The sequence below is a fragment of the Theropithecus gelada genome, chromosome 11 (assembly GCF_003255815.1).
Source record: "Theropithecus gelada isolate Dixy chromosome 11, Tgel_1.0, whole genome shotgun sequence".
Taxonomy (NCBI): Eukaryota; Metazoa; Chordata; class Mammalia; order Primates; family Cercopithecidae; genus Theropithecus; species Theropithecus gelada.
Window position 1 is genome coordinate 71344790 of NC_037679.1, and position 15619 is coordinate 71360408.

Below are 15619 nucleotides of genomic sequence, written 5' to 3' on the forward strand. Positions count from 1 at the left end.
ACAATGAAATAAACTCAAGTACAATAAGTACAAACTATCAGATGTATGATTTACATAGTATATACGCATGAAGGAGTAAGAAAGGGGCAAACTGCATTGGTTTTTATCTTTAACTATGGCTTCCTTGGTTGATTTTTCAGTGTGTTTAACATTTTAAGAAAGAATAAAGTTCTTGTTGATTTCTCTGGTTCTCCCACAAAGATGAAATTCTGAAGAACAATGCAAACAACAGCCTTGAGCATCTGTCAAAATTATAACAACCACGGCTATAAAAAAATCTTTGGACTGCTATAAATTGTCAAGTGGGAACAAGTTAGTGAGTTTACACAGAAGCTAATTTAAAAATAATTATAGAAAATGAAATTGACTATAGGTTTAGAAATTAGATTATTTCATACAAAAATTGTGAAAATTATCACCTTTTAAAAGTTATTTTAATCAAGAGAATATAATAAACCATCAAAAATTTTGAAATTATTTAATGCTCCAAGATTGATTTATACATACATACATATATATATGTCTATGTAACTATAACTTTCAGGTACACATGAGATCACTTGTAAGTGCCATATTTTATAGTTCTTAAAAGAAGATGGAAGTAAACAAAGGCACAAAAAGGTTGACAGGAGCACATGGATGACACATTATGAGTGTCACAAGTAGGTGACTACTGAGCAATGACATAAAAAATCTATGGAATGAGTGGCCTAATGTTACCTCTCACAAGAATATAAGCCACAAGGTGAATTCTGACATCATAATACACAGAAATTTAGCCAATTAAGCTGCTTTTCACACTGGGTAGAACGCATCGTTAAAATAAAGCTTGGTGTTTACCTGTACCTTCAATGTCTCTCCCTGCAAGGAGCTGTCACTGTCATCATTCTCATCAGGTTTAATCAAAATAGTGTTACTGAGAAGGTGATTCTGAACTGCCATCAGATAGCGCAGGCAGGAGGATGCAGCCTTTAATACAAATAAGGGCACTTAAATGATCTAAACCCTACTGAAAGAGCGATCATGTAATCCTCACGTTTTTAAAAGATTTTGACAAAGAAAACAAAAAGAGAAAGTACACAAAACAGACCAAGTTAGTTTTTCAGGTGACTTATTTCCACATGGCTTTCCATGCATACTCTGACACATTTACTATAACTTTCTGCCTTTTGGTACACAACCCTCACTAATTAGAATACTTACTCGAATTTTTGCCTCTTAATAATTATCCTTCCTCCTCCCTCTCACACACATCTCCATTACAGAAGAATACCCAAACCCTTAAAAGAATCTTTTGATTCCTACTGGTCTCTATAAAACACCCATGGTTTAGAAAACAATGTAAAATTAAAAATTAATAAGGGAAGAACACTCTCACTAGATAAAACAAAAACCCCCAAATCCGATCAATTTATTGCATCAAGCAATTTAAGCAGGGGGAATAGTCTTTGGAAAGTTTTTCAAGTGCATTTGTCTAGGTCTACATTTCTAGGGTAAGGAGTCATCCACTGACTTTCATAAATTATTATTATTATTATTTGAGACGAAGTCTTGCTCTGTCACCTAGGCTGGAGTGTGGTGGCGCGATCTCAGCTCACTGTAATCTCCACCTCCTGGGTTCACGTGATTGTCTCGCCTCAGCCTCTTAAGTAGCTGGGATTACTAATGTGCGCCATCACACCCGGCTAATTTTTGTATTATTAGTAGAGATGGGGTTTCACCATGTTGGTCAGACTGGTCTTGAACTCCTGACCTCAGGTGATCCACCCACCTTGGCCTCCCAAAGTGCTGGGATTACAGGCATGAGCCACTGCGCCCGGCCTTTCATAAATTATTTTAAGTCTGTATGTATATACACACCTGTCAATACAATAAAATGAAAACAGGGATGCTTGATATAATTTTGCTTTCATTAAACACATTTTTACTTACAGGCACAGTTGAAAGGAGCTTTTGAAAATCATCTTTAGAGACAGTTTGGCACTTGGTGATTAAGATACAGGATTCTCGTACAACAATCTTCAGAATGTAGTGTAAAAGTTCATCATTTAGTCTTTAAAGTGCAGGAAAAATGTTTATTGATGGTTTATTCATAAAAGGATAAATTTTATATAATTAGTATAAGATGACAAATAGAAGATACATAATTGATTCTGTAAGCAAATCACCTTAGTAATAACGCTAATAACTAGGTACACTATTTAAATCAAACTTATAGAAATCAAATGGCACCCAACTATAAAGTCAAAGTATTTTATAAATAACATAGAAAAACAACACCTTCGTCTGCTTCACCAGCTCTAACACACATACTCAGCCTTTCTCATAAACCAGCAATTTGGACAGTACTCTGAACCAAGATCTCCTAAATAAGTTCCATCTGTTATTTTTGCTAAAGACCCTTTCCCCAAGCCCAACTTACTTTACTGATAAAACTGAAATGTGCAATTATCAGTTCTGAGGGGAACTATAGAATCTATTATCTTTCATCTGGTCCATGCTTTAGGTTTAACATGCTAACGATCATATTAATTATAACAGGAGACTAAAGTTGATCAAACACATTGAAATGAAAACTAACGACTGAGAACACAAAGGCTAGGAGTGAATAATACAACTTGTGTCACCTGTAATGATCATCTTCATCGCTGCCAAATCGGTTGTTTTGGAGCTGTTCGGCCAGGTTGGTTAGGATCACATCCCGTAGCTGGGAGAGTCCACTGTTTCTCTCTCCTAACACAGAACAAAGCTCCATCAACTACCCTGGTAATGACTCCTCGAAAACTGATGCTATTTTTAAAAAGTTTTTAAACAAATAGATTCTCGGCAAGCTAGGGGCACCAGACATACGGACTTATACAAATAAAAGCAGCAAAAATGACATCACAATGAATCCGACTTTTTAACCAGCATCCTGATTAAAGTGTAATTACCTTCTTGATATATTATGAAGTGTGATTTTTCATTCCTTAATATTGCTTTTAAATGCCAACTGTCTTTAACACAGTACCTTTTGTTGTGTTGTTTAGTGTAACTTAAAATGTTAGGCTCCAATGTGTGAAGACAAGTGGCTTAGAAATCACCAATAAGTGATCATTTTATTTGTTAAACATCTATAGTCACATACATTATGCTAAGCAGTGGAGACAGTTTATAAAGCTTGAAGATATATAAAACACGGTTTTTGCTTTCAATCTGGTTGAAATGTAAGCATATATGCAGATACGTTCTTTCTTTCTTTCTTTCTGAGACAGGGTCTGGCTCTGTTGCCCAGGCTAGAGTGTAGTTGTGTCATCATAGCTCACTGCAGCCTCAACCTCCTGGGCGGAACCAATCCTCCTGCCTCAGACTCCTGAGTAGCTGGGACAACAAGGTATGGGCCACCATGGCCAGCTAATTGTTTTTATTTTTTGTAGTGTCAGGGTCTTGCTATGCTGGCCAGGCTGGTCTTGAGCTCCCGGGTCAAGTGATCCTCTCGCCTCAGCCTACCAAAGTGCTGGGATTACAGGTGTGATCCACTGTGCCTGGCCTGCAGATACATTTTTAAAATATGCTGACTAACATATATGAAGAAGTATCAATTATCTTAATATGCAGTTGTTTCTTTGGGGACAAAAAAAGGACGGCTGTTCAAAGATAATTAAAGGATAATTCTTACCTTCTGTTAAGACCAGTTTAAGTAAGTTATTGATTTCAGTTTCACCTGGGTACAAGATATTTAAACCAGAGCTGAAATGACAAAAAAGTCAAAAACATTTAAGCAAAAATTCTAGAAAATCAAAACTCTAAATATTTAAATTCTTATTTTTATTAAAGATGTCAATTTGATTATATAAAACTGTGAAAAAACTTTTATCACTAAAAAGGCATTAAAAAAATTTGAGACAGGGTCTCAATATGTTGCCCAGGTTAAACTCCTGAGCTCAAGCGATCCACCTGCCTTGTCCTCCCAAAGTGCTGGGATTGCAGGTGTGAGCTACTGCACCTGGCCTAAAAAGGCATTTGAATCTAAATTCACTGTCACGATACAGTCCAATCACTTCCCTGATAAATGTCATCCCTCTCCTCCTCTTCCTGTGAATTACCAAAATAAGTTACTTGGGGTTAGATGTAGAACTGGTTAAAAAGAATTGGTAAGCTATGAAAAGTCAATGTAGTCAAGCCTACATATATCAATTGTGCCTCCCCCAAAAAACAATTAAGAAAGTAAATTGCTAATTCTCAGCTTTTTCAAAGAGAAGGGAAGAACAACATTGCAAATGGCATCAGAATCTCTTTTCTTTTCATTAATTTATTTGTGTGTGTGCGTGCGTGTGTGTGTTTTAGATAGGATCTCACTGTCGCCCAGGCTGGAATGCATGGAGTGCAGTGGTGTGATCTCGGCACATTGCAGCCTTGACCTCCCAGGCTCAAGTGATCCTCCCACCTCAGTCTCCCAAATAGCTGGAACTACAGGTGCTTGCCAGGGCATTGGGCTAATTTTGTTTTTATTTTTATTTTTTTGTAGAGACAAGGTCTTACTATGTTGCCCAGACTGGTCTCAAACCTGGCCTCAGCGATCCTCCTGCCATGGCCCCTCAAAGTGCTGGGATTATAGGTATGAGCTACCGCATTCAGCCTCTTCTCTTTTTTTTTTTTTTTTTGAGACAGAGTTTCGCTCTTTTTGCCCAGGCTGGAGTGCAATGGCACGATCTCGGCTCACCGCAACCTCCGCCTCCCGGGTTCAAGCGATTCTCCTGCCTCAGCCTCCCGAGTAGCTGGGATTACAGGCATGTGCCACCACCCCGGCTAATTTTGTATTTTTACGGGGTTTCTCCATGTTGGTCAGGCTGGTCTTGAACTCCTGACCTCAGGTGATCCACCTGCCTCGGCCTCCCAAAGTGCTGGGATTACAAGCATGAGCCACCGCGCCCGGCTAGCCTCTTTTCTTTTTTAATTGAGGTTTAACATTTAATCAAGTGCACATATTTACAGTGTACAATCTGATAAGTCTGATATATGTATACACCAAAGAAACCATCACCATAATCAAGATAGTGAATATACCCATCCCCTCCAAAAGTTTCCTCAGAGCACCAGATTTCAATCACTGCCTTAATGCTCCACAGAAAGAGATTTGAAGCATAATGCGCTGTGGAAGGAAAACAACTTCCTGTCATCTATGCTCACCCCTGTCATACAGATCTTTCAGATCAACCATTCAGCTCTCTCTTGGAAACTAAATTATAGTTATAGTCACTTTAAGGCTGTATTCCTGTATAAAAGCTCGCTGAGGCCAGGCATGGTGGCTCACACCTGTAATCCCAGCACTTTGGGAGGCCAAGGTGGGTGGATCATCTGAGGTCAGGAGTTTGAGACCAGCCTGGCCAACATGGTGAAACCCCATCTCTACTAAAAATACAAAAATTAGCCAGGCGTGGTGGCAGGTGCCTGTAATCCCAGCTACTTGAGAGGCTGACGCAGGAGAATCACTTGAACCTGGGAGGCAGAGGTTGCGGTGAGCTGAAATCGCACCACTGCACTCGAGCCTGGGCAACAAGAGTAAAACTCTGTCTCAAAAAAGCAAAAAGAAAAAAAGTTCACTGAACTAAAAAAAACAAAAAAAGACTGACAAGAAATAGAAAATGGCCTATAAATTCTGCTCTCTTGTCTCAAAAGCTTTAAACAGGTTGATAAAGACTTGCATTTTTGAGCACTTACTTTGCATCAGGCCTTACCTTAGGAAAACCTCACAGACCCATAAAATAGGTGCTATTTTAATGCTTATCTTACAGCTAAGGAAATGCGAACCTTAAACCAAGGTCACACTAGTAAGTGGCAAAGTCTAGAACCCAGATCTGCCTGTTGCCAAAGCCTGCTTCTTAACCACGCTGCCACACTCTGCAAAATGAGAACATCAGCCTGCAAATAATCAAAATATCCACTTAAAGGGCCTTTTTTTTTTTTTTTTTTTAGATCCAAACAGTGAGATAAGAAAATGCAAGTACACAGTTGGCTTTGGTCCTCTACAGGTGGGGCTACAAACCCCTCTTCAGTGAAATTATCCCCAATCTATGAGGTCCTGACTGTGGGATGGGGTAAGAGGCATTTATACTACCAGCTTTCAGGGAGGATTACAATGCCTTGCAGAAGAACCGTTTTGCAGAGAGCACTACGAAAATCATTAGCTGTTTACCTGATGGCAAGGCAGACTTCCTTCTGAATCTCAGGGCAAATTTGATCTTTTGGTGCCATCAACAACTGCCAAAGAAGCAATCCCGACCGTCGAATGATGTCTCGATTCCTTTCAGTTTGTGGGCTGAAGAAAAATTTAAATACCACCTACAGAAACATAAGGAGTCTATCTAAAAATGCTAATTCTACTGGGGATAAAATTATCCCTACAAAGAAAGTACATGGTAGATACCCTATGAACAAATAAACCAGGTGGATTTTTTTTAACCATAATCTCTTCTATTGTGTAATGGTATAATTATAGTAAATATTTTGCATATATTAATTGTAATAAGCTATGTATAGCAATACTCCATTAATCACAGTGCAATGAATACGATAATTCTAACTACAGGATTAGAAGGTGGTAGGATACAGAACAGGAAAGTCATTAAATTTTTCTTCTGGTAAAAATGAACTGGCTGAAGCCAAGGTTTGCGTTTCCTTTTCTCTATCATCTTATTTATCTCCAAACAATGTATTTACCTGAAAGACAACGAGAATGCAGCGTATAATACAGGTATCTCCATTAACCATGGCCTTCTCCATAATGTCACAAATACTGCTAAGATGGTGTGCTTCAATTGGATGCTGCTTGCCCAAGACACTTGTGATTGGAAGATTGGGGTTGGTGGCAAGAAGATTAAGTTGGTGTATGCACATCGCACCAACGTGGTGCAATAATTGGTTTATAACCTCATTCGTGGTTATAGCCTCTTCTAGAAGATGAAAAGGAAACTGAGTGAGGAAAGACATCTCTATGGGTGGTCCCCAAAGAACAGACCTCTGACATACAAAAGGTGTGTGCACACTAGGAAAGGGTATTTTGGCTATAATCTCTTTCACTGCTGCCAGAGAACCCTTCTCCCTGCCACAGGTGCTGGGGTGAAAACACTTCAGGAGTTCATTTGTTTGGAATGGAAGTAGCTACCACTTACTGAGCCCTTTTTATATGCTGAAGAATGGGCTGAATGCTTTACATGGTTCTCAACTTAGACTATTTTAGCCCTGTTTTGTAGAGCAATAAACCAAGAGTCACAGAAGTTAAGGAACTTGCCCTAGGTCACATAGCTAAGAAGTGGTAGAACCGGGATTTGGATTCAGGCCACCTCAGTCCACAGTCCCTGAGGTAACCCCTGCTGGTAACCACTCTAGTAAAACCTCTCCATATCCTATGGCTGCTCCATATTAGAACCCCTGTCTATAAATAGTTCCTCATGTTTTGACATGTTAAGCTGAAAATGCCCATTAGATAACCAAGTGGAAGTGAATCCATAGTCTGGCGTTCAGGCAAGAGGCTTGTGAGTCAGTAATACAAAGTGGACTTTCTTTTCTACTTTTTGCTTTTTCCAAAAAATAGCTTTATCAAGATATAATTTATATTCCATAAAACTCGCCCACTCTAAATGCACAACTCACCAAGTTTTAGTAAATTTACACAAACACCAAATTCGAGAGTGAAAGCTGAGAAAAAAAAACTGACCCTAGAGATAATAATTACTGTGCTGATAAACATTCGTCTATCCACATGAACTGGCTTTGGTCCTCTGAAGGACCAAGTCTACAAGTTCTCTGATACACTTTTTCTAGGAGGTGGAGCTTAATTACCCTTCCCTTCAGTGTGGTTGAGACTAACAGAGTATTGAAAGGGAGAAGTGGTAATTTTATAGTGGAGAAACCTGGCAGATATCATTTAAACCAAGTGATCAGTTTTTATTATCACTAGTAATAAGTCATGTCAATACCATGTACCTTGGAATAGATGTAATGTGAAGGGGATATCGCTTCTGTGGTATTCTTCCCCCAATCCATAACTTCAGTTTAACCATAAGAAAGCATCAGATGAACCCACAGGGAAGGACATTCTATTCTACAAACGTCTGACTAGTACTCCCCAGGTGTCCTGTTCTGCTCTTCAGACAGAACAACTCTACCAATCTATGGTCCAGGTTTGCTGCTTTCTTCTCCCAGCAGCTCAAATCTGCTGTTGAGCCACTCTACTGAATTTTTCTTTTCAAACCCGGAATTTCCATTTTCTTGTTGTTGTTGTTGTTGTTTTTAAATAATCTCTTTACTGAAATTCTCAATTTGCTTGATCATAGTCATCATATTTACCTTTGATTTTTTTAAACTTGGATTCCTTTAGTTCTTTAAATGCATTTATAACGGCTGCTTTAAGTCTTCATCTGACTTTAAAGTCATTAGTCCAACATCTGCGTTTCTCCTGCATTGCGTGGTTACTGATTTTTCTGCTCAGTTTATTTTCTCAAATACTTGTTTCTTTCTTTCTTTCATTTATTTATTTATTTATTTATTTTATCTTATCTTATTTTATTTTTTTGAGATGGAGTTTCACTCTTGTTGCCCCGGCTGGTATGCAATGGCGTGATCGAGGCTCACTGCAACCTCAGCCTCCCAGTTCAAGTGATTCTCCTGCCCCAGCCTCCCAAATAGCTGAGACTACAGGCGCCTGCCATCATGCTCAGCTAATTTTTATGTGTTTTTAGTACAGATGGGGTTTCACCATGTTGGCCAGGCTGGTCTCGAATTCCTGACCTCAGGTGATCTGCCCACCTCGGCCTCCCAAAGTGCTGAGATTACAGGCGTGAGCCACCATGCCCAGCTCCATTTATTTTTAATTATTCTTGTTTTTCTTTTTCAGCCTGGCTTCCTAGGGGTCACCCCTATCTGTATTCCTTAGTGGTTGTCAACCAATGATTGTACTACAACACCTTGAGCCAGTAACACTTTCACCCTGGATGGATCTGTGTGTTTTGGGGGAAGTGCAGCAAAGTTCACAAGGTTTTAAACTCTGCTCTGGTTTTTGCTTCCTGTTGGGCCCTCTCACATCTTTGCATGTGTATGCAGACTCATGTTTCGCCAGAATTGTGCAAGTAGCTTAGGCTGTCTTAGGCCTCTTCTGTGTAGGCGTGTGGTCCCCCACAGCTTTCTCACTATCCAGATCTCACTAGTAAACTTCTAGCTAGTCGGCTGGGCCACTGCTTGCCCTAACTGGGATCAAGATCTAAGGCCTGCTGAGCCACAGGTCTCTGTTTGTTTGCCACCAAGATGACTACTGTTACTGACAATGCTACTGGACATGAGGTTTTTCCACGCTCTGCTCCCTATCAAGTCAGCCCCCTCTGGCAGCAAAGCTGCTGCTTTTCACAGTCTTCCCCACCCTGAGAGAATTATTATGCTGACCAAGCTTGAGGTGGTCAGCACAGTAATTCTCCCACAGCAGACTGAGGTGGAGGATCGGAGCAGTTCTAGTACCCAAAGTTCAGGGCTTTTTAAAATGAATAACAACTCTCAATTTGGTGTATGCCTTGGCAATTTCCAGAGCCTGGAAATAGTTGTTTTTGATAATTACCTGTTTTAGTGTTGCTTTATGGGTAGGGGACTTGCTGAGTGATTAATTCCTCCATATTAGCATAGCTGACTTTAAAGCCACAAGATTTTAAGTTAATATTAACTTAATATTAAGAATGTTCATATTAATATTAAAAAATACAAAGGTCCTTCACTGGTAATTCCATCTAAGTTTGTATATAAATAAGTCATTATCGATGCAAAACATTACAACAGTATACAATCCCATGCCAAATACAAATAATTTTTGCAACAAAGTTCCAACAATTTCAGGAAGGACATAACAATTGTCCTTTAAAAAAGTCTATTGACCACCTCAAAAGCTCTATTTATTTACATACTTATTCACTTAATCATAACTCATCTTTCATGGTTACAGAGAACAAAGGACTTTAGGTTTCAAAAGTTCAAAGAGGGAAAACTGGGGACACATTCTGGGGTTGGGCTATGTTTTCACCTACAAATGCTGTGGTATTCTCTCATATTTCAGAAGGAAATCTTTTCCTGCAAGACCCTGAATGCACCTCACCTTTGGGCTCAGTGATAATGTGACTGACTCCAAGTCTCTGGCAGACATAATGGAAGGCTTGATTCCCAGGGTTACACCACTGATCGATATAGTCATTTGAGCATGTCCATAGCATGTTATTCACTGTGTCATAACATGCTCCTGCAAAAAGAGCATACTGTATTCAGTCATCATGCCACCAGCTACCTGTATACATATTTCTCACAAGCACTGCTACAAAGTGGAAGGGCAAGGATGCTCTCTAATGTTGACAACCCACATCCCTAGTCCCATAGATTTACTTGGCAAGGTACTAGGTGGGGACTCGGCAAGAAGCCAGCATTTAATTTTTAATTTTGCTTAACTCCTGTGTGAGAAGGAGTAAGTCTCACAAAATAGAGAGCTCTTAGTAACTGATTTATCTGTGACCTACTTCCAAAAAGGATTTAAGTGTCTTACATTAAAAACCCAGGTATAATAAACCAATTAATATTAATACACAGTAAAAAGCCCTAATAACTGAGCCTAAAACTTAGAAATAAGCTTCCTACCACCCAGGGCAAAGAGAAAATCCAGAATATTACTTAATGTTCATTTTCTAGCAATAACAGGTATACCAATTCCTCACAGGAAATAAACTTTTCATGGCATAAACCTTGAGAATTTCTTATAGGCATTATCGCACAACCTAATAAACAGTATCTTCAATTGCAGTTTACTCAGAGGAATTTTACATATGGCAATTTCTTATACTCATTCCCAAAATTAAAATTTAATATTAAAAAAATTCTTTCTGGCTGGGCACAATGGCTCATGCCTGTAATCCCAGCACTTTGGGAGGCCGAGGCAGGAGGATTGCTTGAGCCCAGGAGTTTGAGATCAGCCTGGGTGACATAGTGAGACCTTGGCTCCACAAAAAATAAACAAAATTAGCTGGGCATGGTGGTGTACTCCTATAGTCCCTGTTACTCAGGAGGCTGAGATGGGAGGACTGCTTGAGCCCAGGAGGTGGAGGCTGCAGTGAGCCAAGATCGCACCACTTCACTCCAGCCTAGGTGACAGAAGAGACCCTGTCTCAAAAAAACAAAACAAAACAAAAAACGTCTTTCTTTTCAAGGAAACAAGAATGCCACAGGGAACTGGCAAGATAGTTCAAGAGAAATTTGCTAAAACTTTAAATTTTCCAAAGAAATGTGCACGTTTATTTCTTACCCAATCCTGGTACGAGAGCACCACGCCCCAGTGAGCTTCCAGCAGCATCTATGAGATCTGCACGACTTGTAAACTGACCATCCGAAATATTATACACCAAGCTGGAGGCTAGGACTTTGGAAACAAACATTAAGCTGTTTAATGAGCCTGAAGATTATTTTCAAAGTTTAAATTTTAGGCTTTTAACAAAATTTTTATAAAAATCACACCCCTTTCTTGTTGTTGCGTATTGGTGGTAATTGGTGGTAAAGGGATGGAGAATACATGCATAAGACCACAGAAAGAAAACTGTCACCACCAGAAATCTTCCTAAATTTAACATTGAACCATAGTTTTCAATGTGTTTTTAAAACGGCACCTTTTGCATGATGGTTCTTTCTGATACACATTATCAAAAGGGTAATTGCAAGAGGGGTTATCATCACTAAATCACAAGATGAAAATGTTTACAAGAAACACTTTGCAGTTAGTCAGTGTTCAATAAAGCTTGGTGTACACTTAGCTGCAATCTTTCCTAATACACCTTGACTTTTTCCCTTAACACAGGATGGTGCAGTGGTAAAGAGCATGGACTTTGGGCTTCGGAGTTTCAATTCCAGCTCTAACACTTTTGGGTGGCCCTGGGAAAGACATTGAACATCTCAGTTTCCTCATTTCTAGAGTGGAAATAATAAAAGTACCTACCTTATACAGTTATTGTAAAGAGTAAATGAGTTAAAATATGTCAAGGATCCACACCAGCATATATATACATTAATTGCTATCACTGATTTTATTTTCTTCCCCATTTTCAAACAAAACTTTAGCATTGTGTCTCAAGTTTGCTTCTTTTTCATATTCTCATCACCCTAGTAGCCCAGATCTGCATCATGCCTAACTTGAGTTATAACATAAATGATACTCTTTTTTCTATTTTCTACTGTTCCATTAAACAAAATGGGACAGTAGAAAATAGATCTCCAAATCTCTTTTCATGGTACTTAACATACATATGCTTTCTCTTCACTTGGCCACTTATATGAATAATACCCGTTCTTTATGGCTTAAACTCAAAACCTCATGAAGTCTCTCCTTTCTACCCCACTCCACAATGAGCCTTTCTTTCTCAGATTCTGCAGCTCACAAATCTGCTCCACGTGGATCCTTCCAGCAGGGATGCAGCACTGTCTATCATTTTCTCATTGTCTCACACATCTACGTCATCTCTCCTAACTAGACTATGAGTTGTTAAAGGCAAGCACCAATTCTTCCACTTTCTGAGCAGCCCCCACAGTAGCCAAAGAGGAACACCCCTGTGTAGCTGGGACTACAAGCATGCGCCACCATGCCCAGCTAATTTTTGTATTTTAGAAGAGATGGGGTTTCACCATGTTGGCCACGATGGTTTCGATCTCTTGACCTCATGACATAGAAGGAATTTAAGCATTTACTGGTTTGTAGCGCTAAAGTAGAATCACTGTGTAAGCTATATCCTCATGAAAGAATGGTACCATTAAGACCCACTTTAATTCAGTGGGGTCAATTTCAGTTGAGCAAAAAAGCCATGCCAAGGAGACTAAACACAATTTAATAAGACCAATGGTCACAATATGCGGTAATAGGAAAAAAGAGGGGAAAAAAAAGACTGATGGTCAATAACATAAAAACCCAATTTTTACTTTTGCTTTATTTATTTATTTAGAGACAGAATCTCGCTCTGTCGCCAGGCTGCAGTGCAGTGGCGCGATCTAGGCTCACTGCAACCTCCACCTCCTGGGTTAAGCAGTTCTCCTGCCTCAGCCTCCTGTGTAGCTGGGACTACAGGCACGTGCCACCATGCCCAGCTAATTTTTGTATTTTAGTAGAGACGGGGTTTCACCATGTTGGCCACAATGGTCTCGATCTCTTGACCTCATGATTTGCCCGCCACGGCCTCCCAAAGTGCTGGGATTACAGGCGTGAGCCACTGCGCCCAGCCAAAAAACCCAATCTTTAAATGGACAAAAGACTTTGGAGGAATAAATATTCCTCCAAAGAAGATATACAAATGGCCAATAAGCACATGAACAGATGCTAAGTATCATTAGTCATTAAGGAAATGCACAAATCACAATGAGGTACCACTTCACATCCACAAAGATGGCTATAATCAGAAAAACGGAAAATAACAAATGTTGGCGAGGATGTAGAGAAAATAGAACCATTATACTTAGGAGATGAGAACGTAAAATGGTATGGCCACTTTGAGAAACAGTTTAGCAGTCCCTCCAAGGGTAAACATATACTTACCATATGACCCCGCAATTCCACTCCTATGTATGCGCCCATAGTATGAAAAATGTCCACACAAAACTGATATACTAATGTTCGTAACAGCATTATTCAAAATAGCCAAAAAGTAGAAACAACTCAAATGTCCACCAACTTATGAATGGATAAACAAAATGGGATATTATCTACACAATGAAATATAATTCAACCATAAAAAGTAATGAAGTATTGATTCATGCTGTAGTATGGATGAACCTCAAAAACATTATGTTAAGTTTAAAAAACAGTCACAGACTCGCTCCATCCTGCCAACATGTGAAGATGCCTGCTTCTCCTTTGCCTTCTGCTATGATTGTAAGTTTCCTAAGGCCTCCCCAGCAATGTGTAACTGATGGATAGAACAACTTGCAACCAATGAAAAAGAGCTGGATCTGGTGTCAAGAGACTTGGACCACATCACTTCACCTGTCTGAGCCTCAGTAACCACGTAGTGATTCCATGGCTAAAGACTGAGAAAGATCTAGGATCACTGGTGTCCAGTAACAAATGCACATTTGCAAGCACTAAGGAGAAAAGCTCATTCCATGTACTTTCTTCCTGGAGACCAAGCCCACTACAGCAAGGAGTATCCACAAGCGAGGGTGGAATTGTGCATGAGTAGAGAACACTCTCCATCTCTTCTCACATCATACAGCTCTCCAGTTGACACAATCCTCAACTATATTTACATAGAGGGAAAAATGATTCTATATTTATATAGAACTCTCCATAATGTGTCAAGTGTCCTCACACTATCCTATGTGGTAGGTATAATCATCTGCACATTTTTTTAAATGGGAAAGTTGAGGCTTTGAATGATTAATTTTCCCAAGATAATAGTTACTAAAAGGAAGAAACAAGATTTTTACATGTCTGTCTACTTTTATAGCTCCTCCTGATTTTATTCATAGCTCAGCCACCATAATATGCACAGAATGAGACAAAATAATAAGTGGTATTTTGCTACTATCAAGTAAAATCAAAAATTAAAAATCAAGCAAATAAACAAACAAAAAAGCAGTCATAAAAGGCCGTATGTTGTATAATTCCATTTACATAAAAAGTAGAGTACAGGTAACTCCACAGAGACAGAGAGTAGATTGGTAGATGCCGGGGGTCAGGGAGTAGGAGAGCAACTGTTGATAAGTATGAGGTTTCTTTTTGGGGTGATGGGTAGATTAGTGGTAACGACTGCACAACTCTGTGAACTTATTAAAAACCACTGAATTGTATATTTTAAACGGGTAAAATTTATGGTGTGTGAGTTATATCTCAATAAAGCCACCGTCCCCAGCCTGAGGAACATTTTTTTAATTCTATACTTTATCCCATTTAATTATGTGTCCACTCTGAAGCCAAAATTACACTGCTTTAATTACTGTAGTGTGCCTCCTTATACAAATATATGTATATTTTAAAATATTAATACATTTTTCCACATCTGCTTTTCTATGTCTTATGCTTAGTATTTTGTATATGTGTCCTAAAATGGAGGTGTTTTGCATACGTATTTTAATAGCTTTGAAATTCTATCCGCAGGGCGTGGTGGCTCATGTCTGTAATCCCAGCACTTTGGGAGGTCAAGGTGGGTGGATCACCTGAGGCCAGGAATTCAAGACCAGCCTGGCTAACATGGTGAAACGCCATCTCTACTAAAAATAAAAAAATTAGCTGGGCATGGTGGCGTGTGCCTGTAATCTCAGTTACTAGGAAGGCTGAGGCAGGAGAATCACTTCAACCTGGGAGGCAGAAGTTGCAGTGGGCTGAGGTCATGCCACTGCACTTCAGCCTGGGCGACAGAGCAAGATTCCATCTAAAAAAAAAAGAAATTCTATCACAGTGAGTAGATCTCTTGCTATATCATCAGTAAATAATGTGACAAAATATTATTTTGTTTCCTAAAACTTTGTTGAACTGATTATTTCTATTAATTTTACAGGACAATAGTTTTCAAAAACTATACTAATATGTCATCCACAAAAAATTATATTGTTAAATCTTCCTAGCCTATATTGATAATTGGTA

General features: G+C 39.2%; 1 protein-coding gene across 2 annotated transcripts in view; it reads right to left on the bottom strand.

Moving 5' to 3' along the window:
• The window catches only part of HECTD4 (HECT domain E3 ubiquitin protein ligase 4), a 223726-nt gene that overhangs the window by 106061 nt on the left and 102046 nt on the right, over positions 1 to 15619 (bottom strand). The window contains exons 10-17 of one of the 2 annotated variants that reach the window (XM_025401575.1): positions 11306 to 11419; positions 10115 to 10255; positions 6700 to 6932; positions 6176 to 6321; positions 3659 to 3729; positions 2628 to 2733; positions 1933 to 2053; positions 841 to 969 (exon numbers count right to left, since the gene is read on the bottom strand). In XM_025401575.1, coding sequence (XP_025257360.1) covers positions 841 to 969; positions 1933 to 2053; positions 2628 to 2733; positions 3659 to 3729; positions 6176 to 6321; positions 6700 to 6932; positions 10115 to 10255; positions 11306 to 11419 — 1061 coding nt within the window. The remainder of the gene's footprint in view (positions 1 to 840; positions 970 to 1932; positions 2054 to 2627; positions 2734 to 3658; positions 3730 to 6175; positions 6322 to 6699; positions 6933 to 10114; positions 10256 to 11305; positions 11420 to 15619) is intronic. The other variant, XM_025401574.1, reaches the window with a different exon arrangement.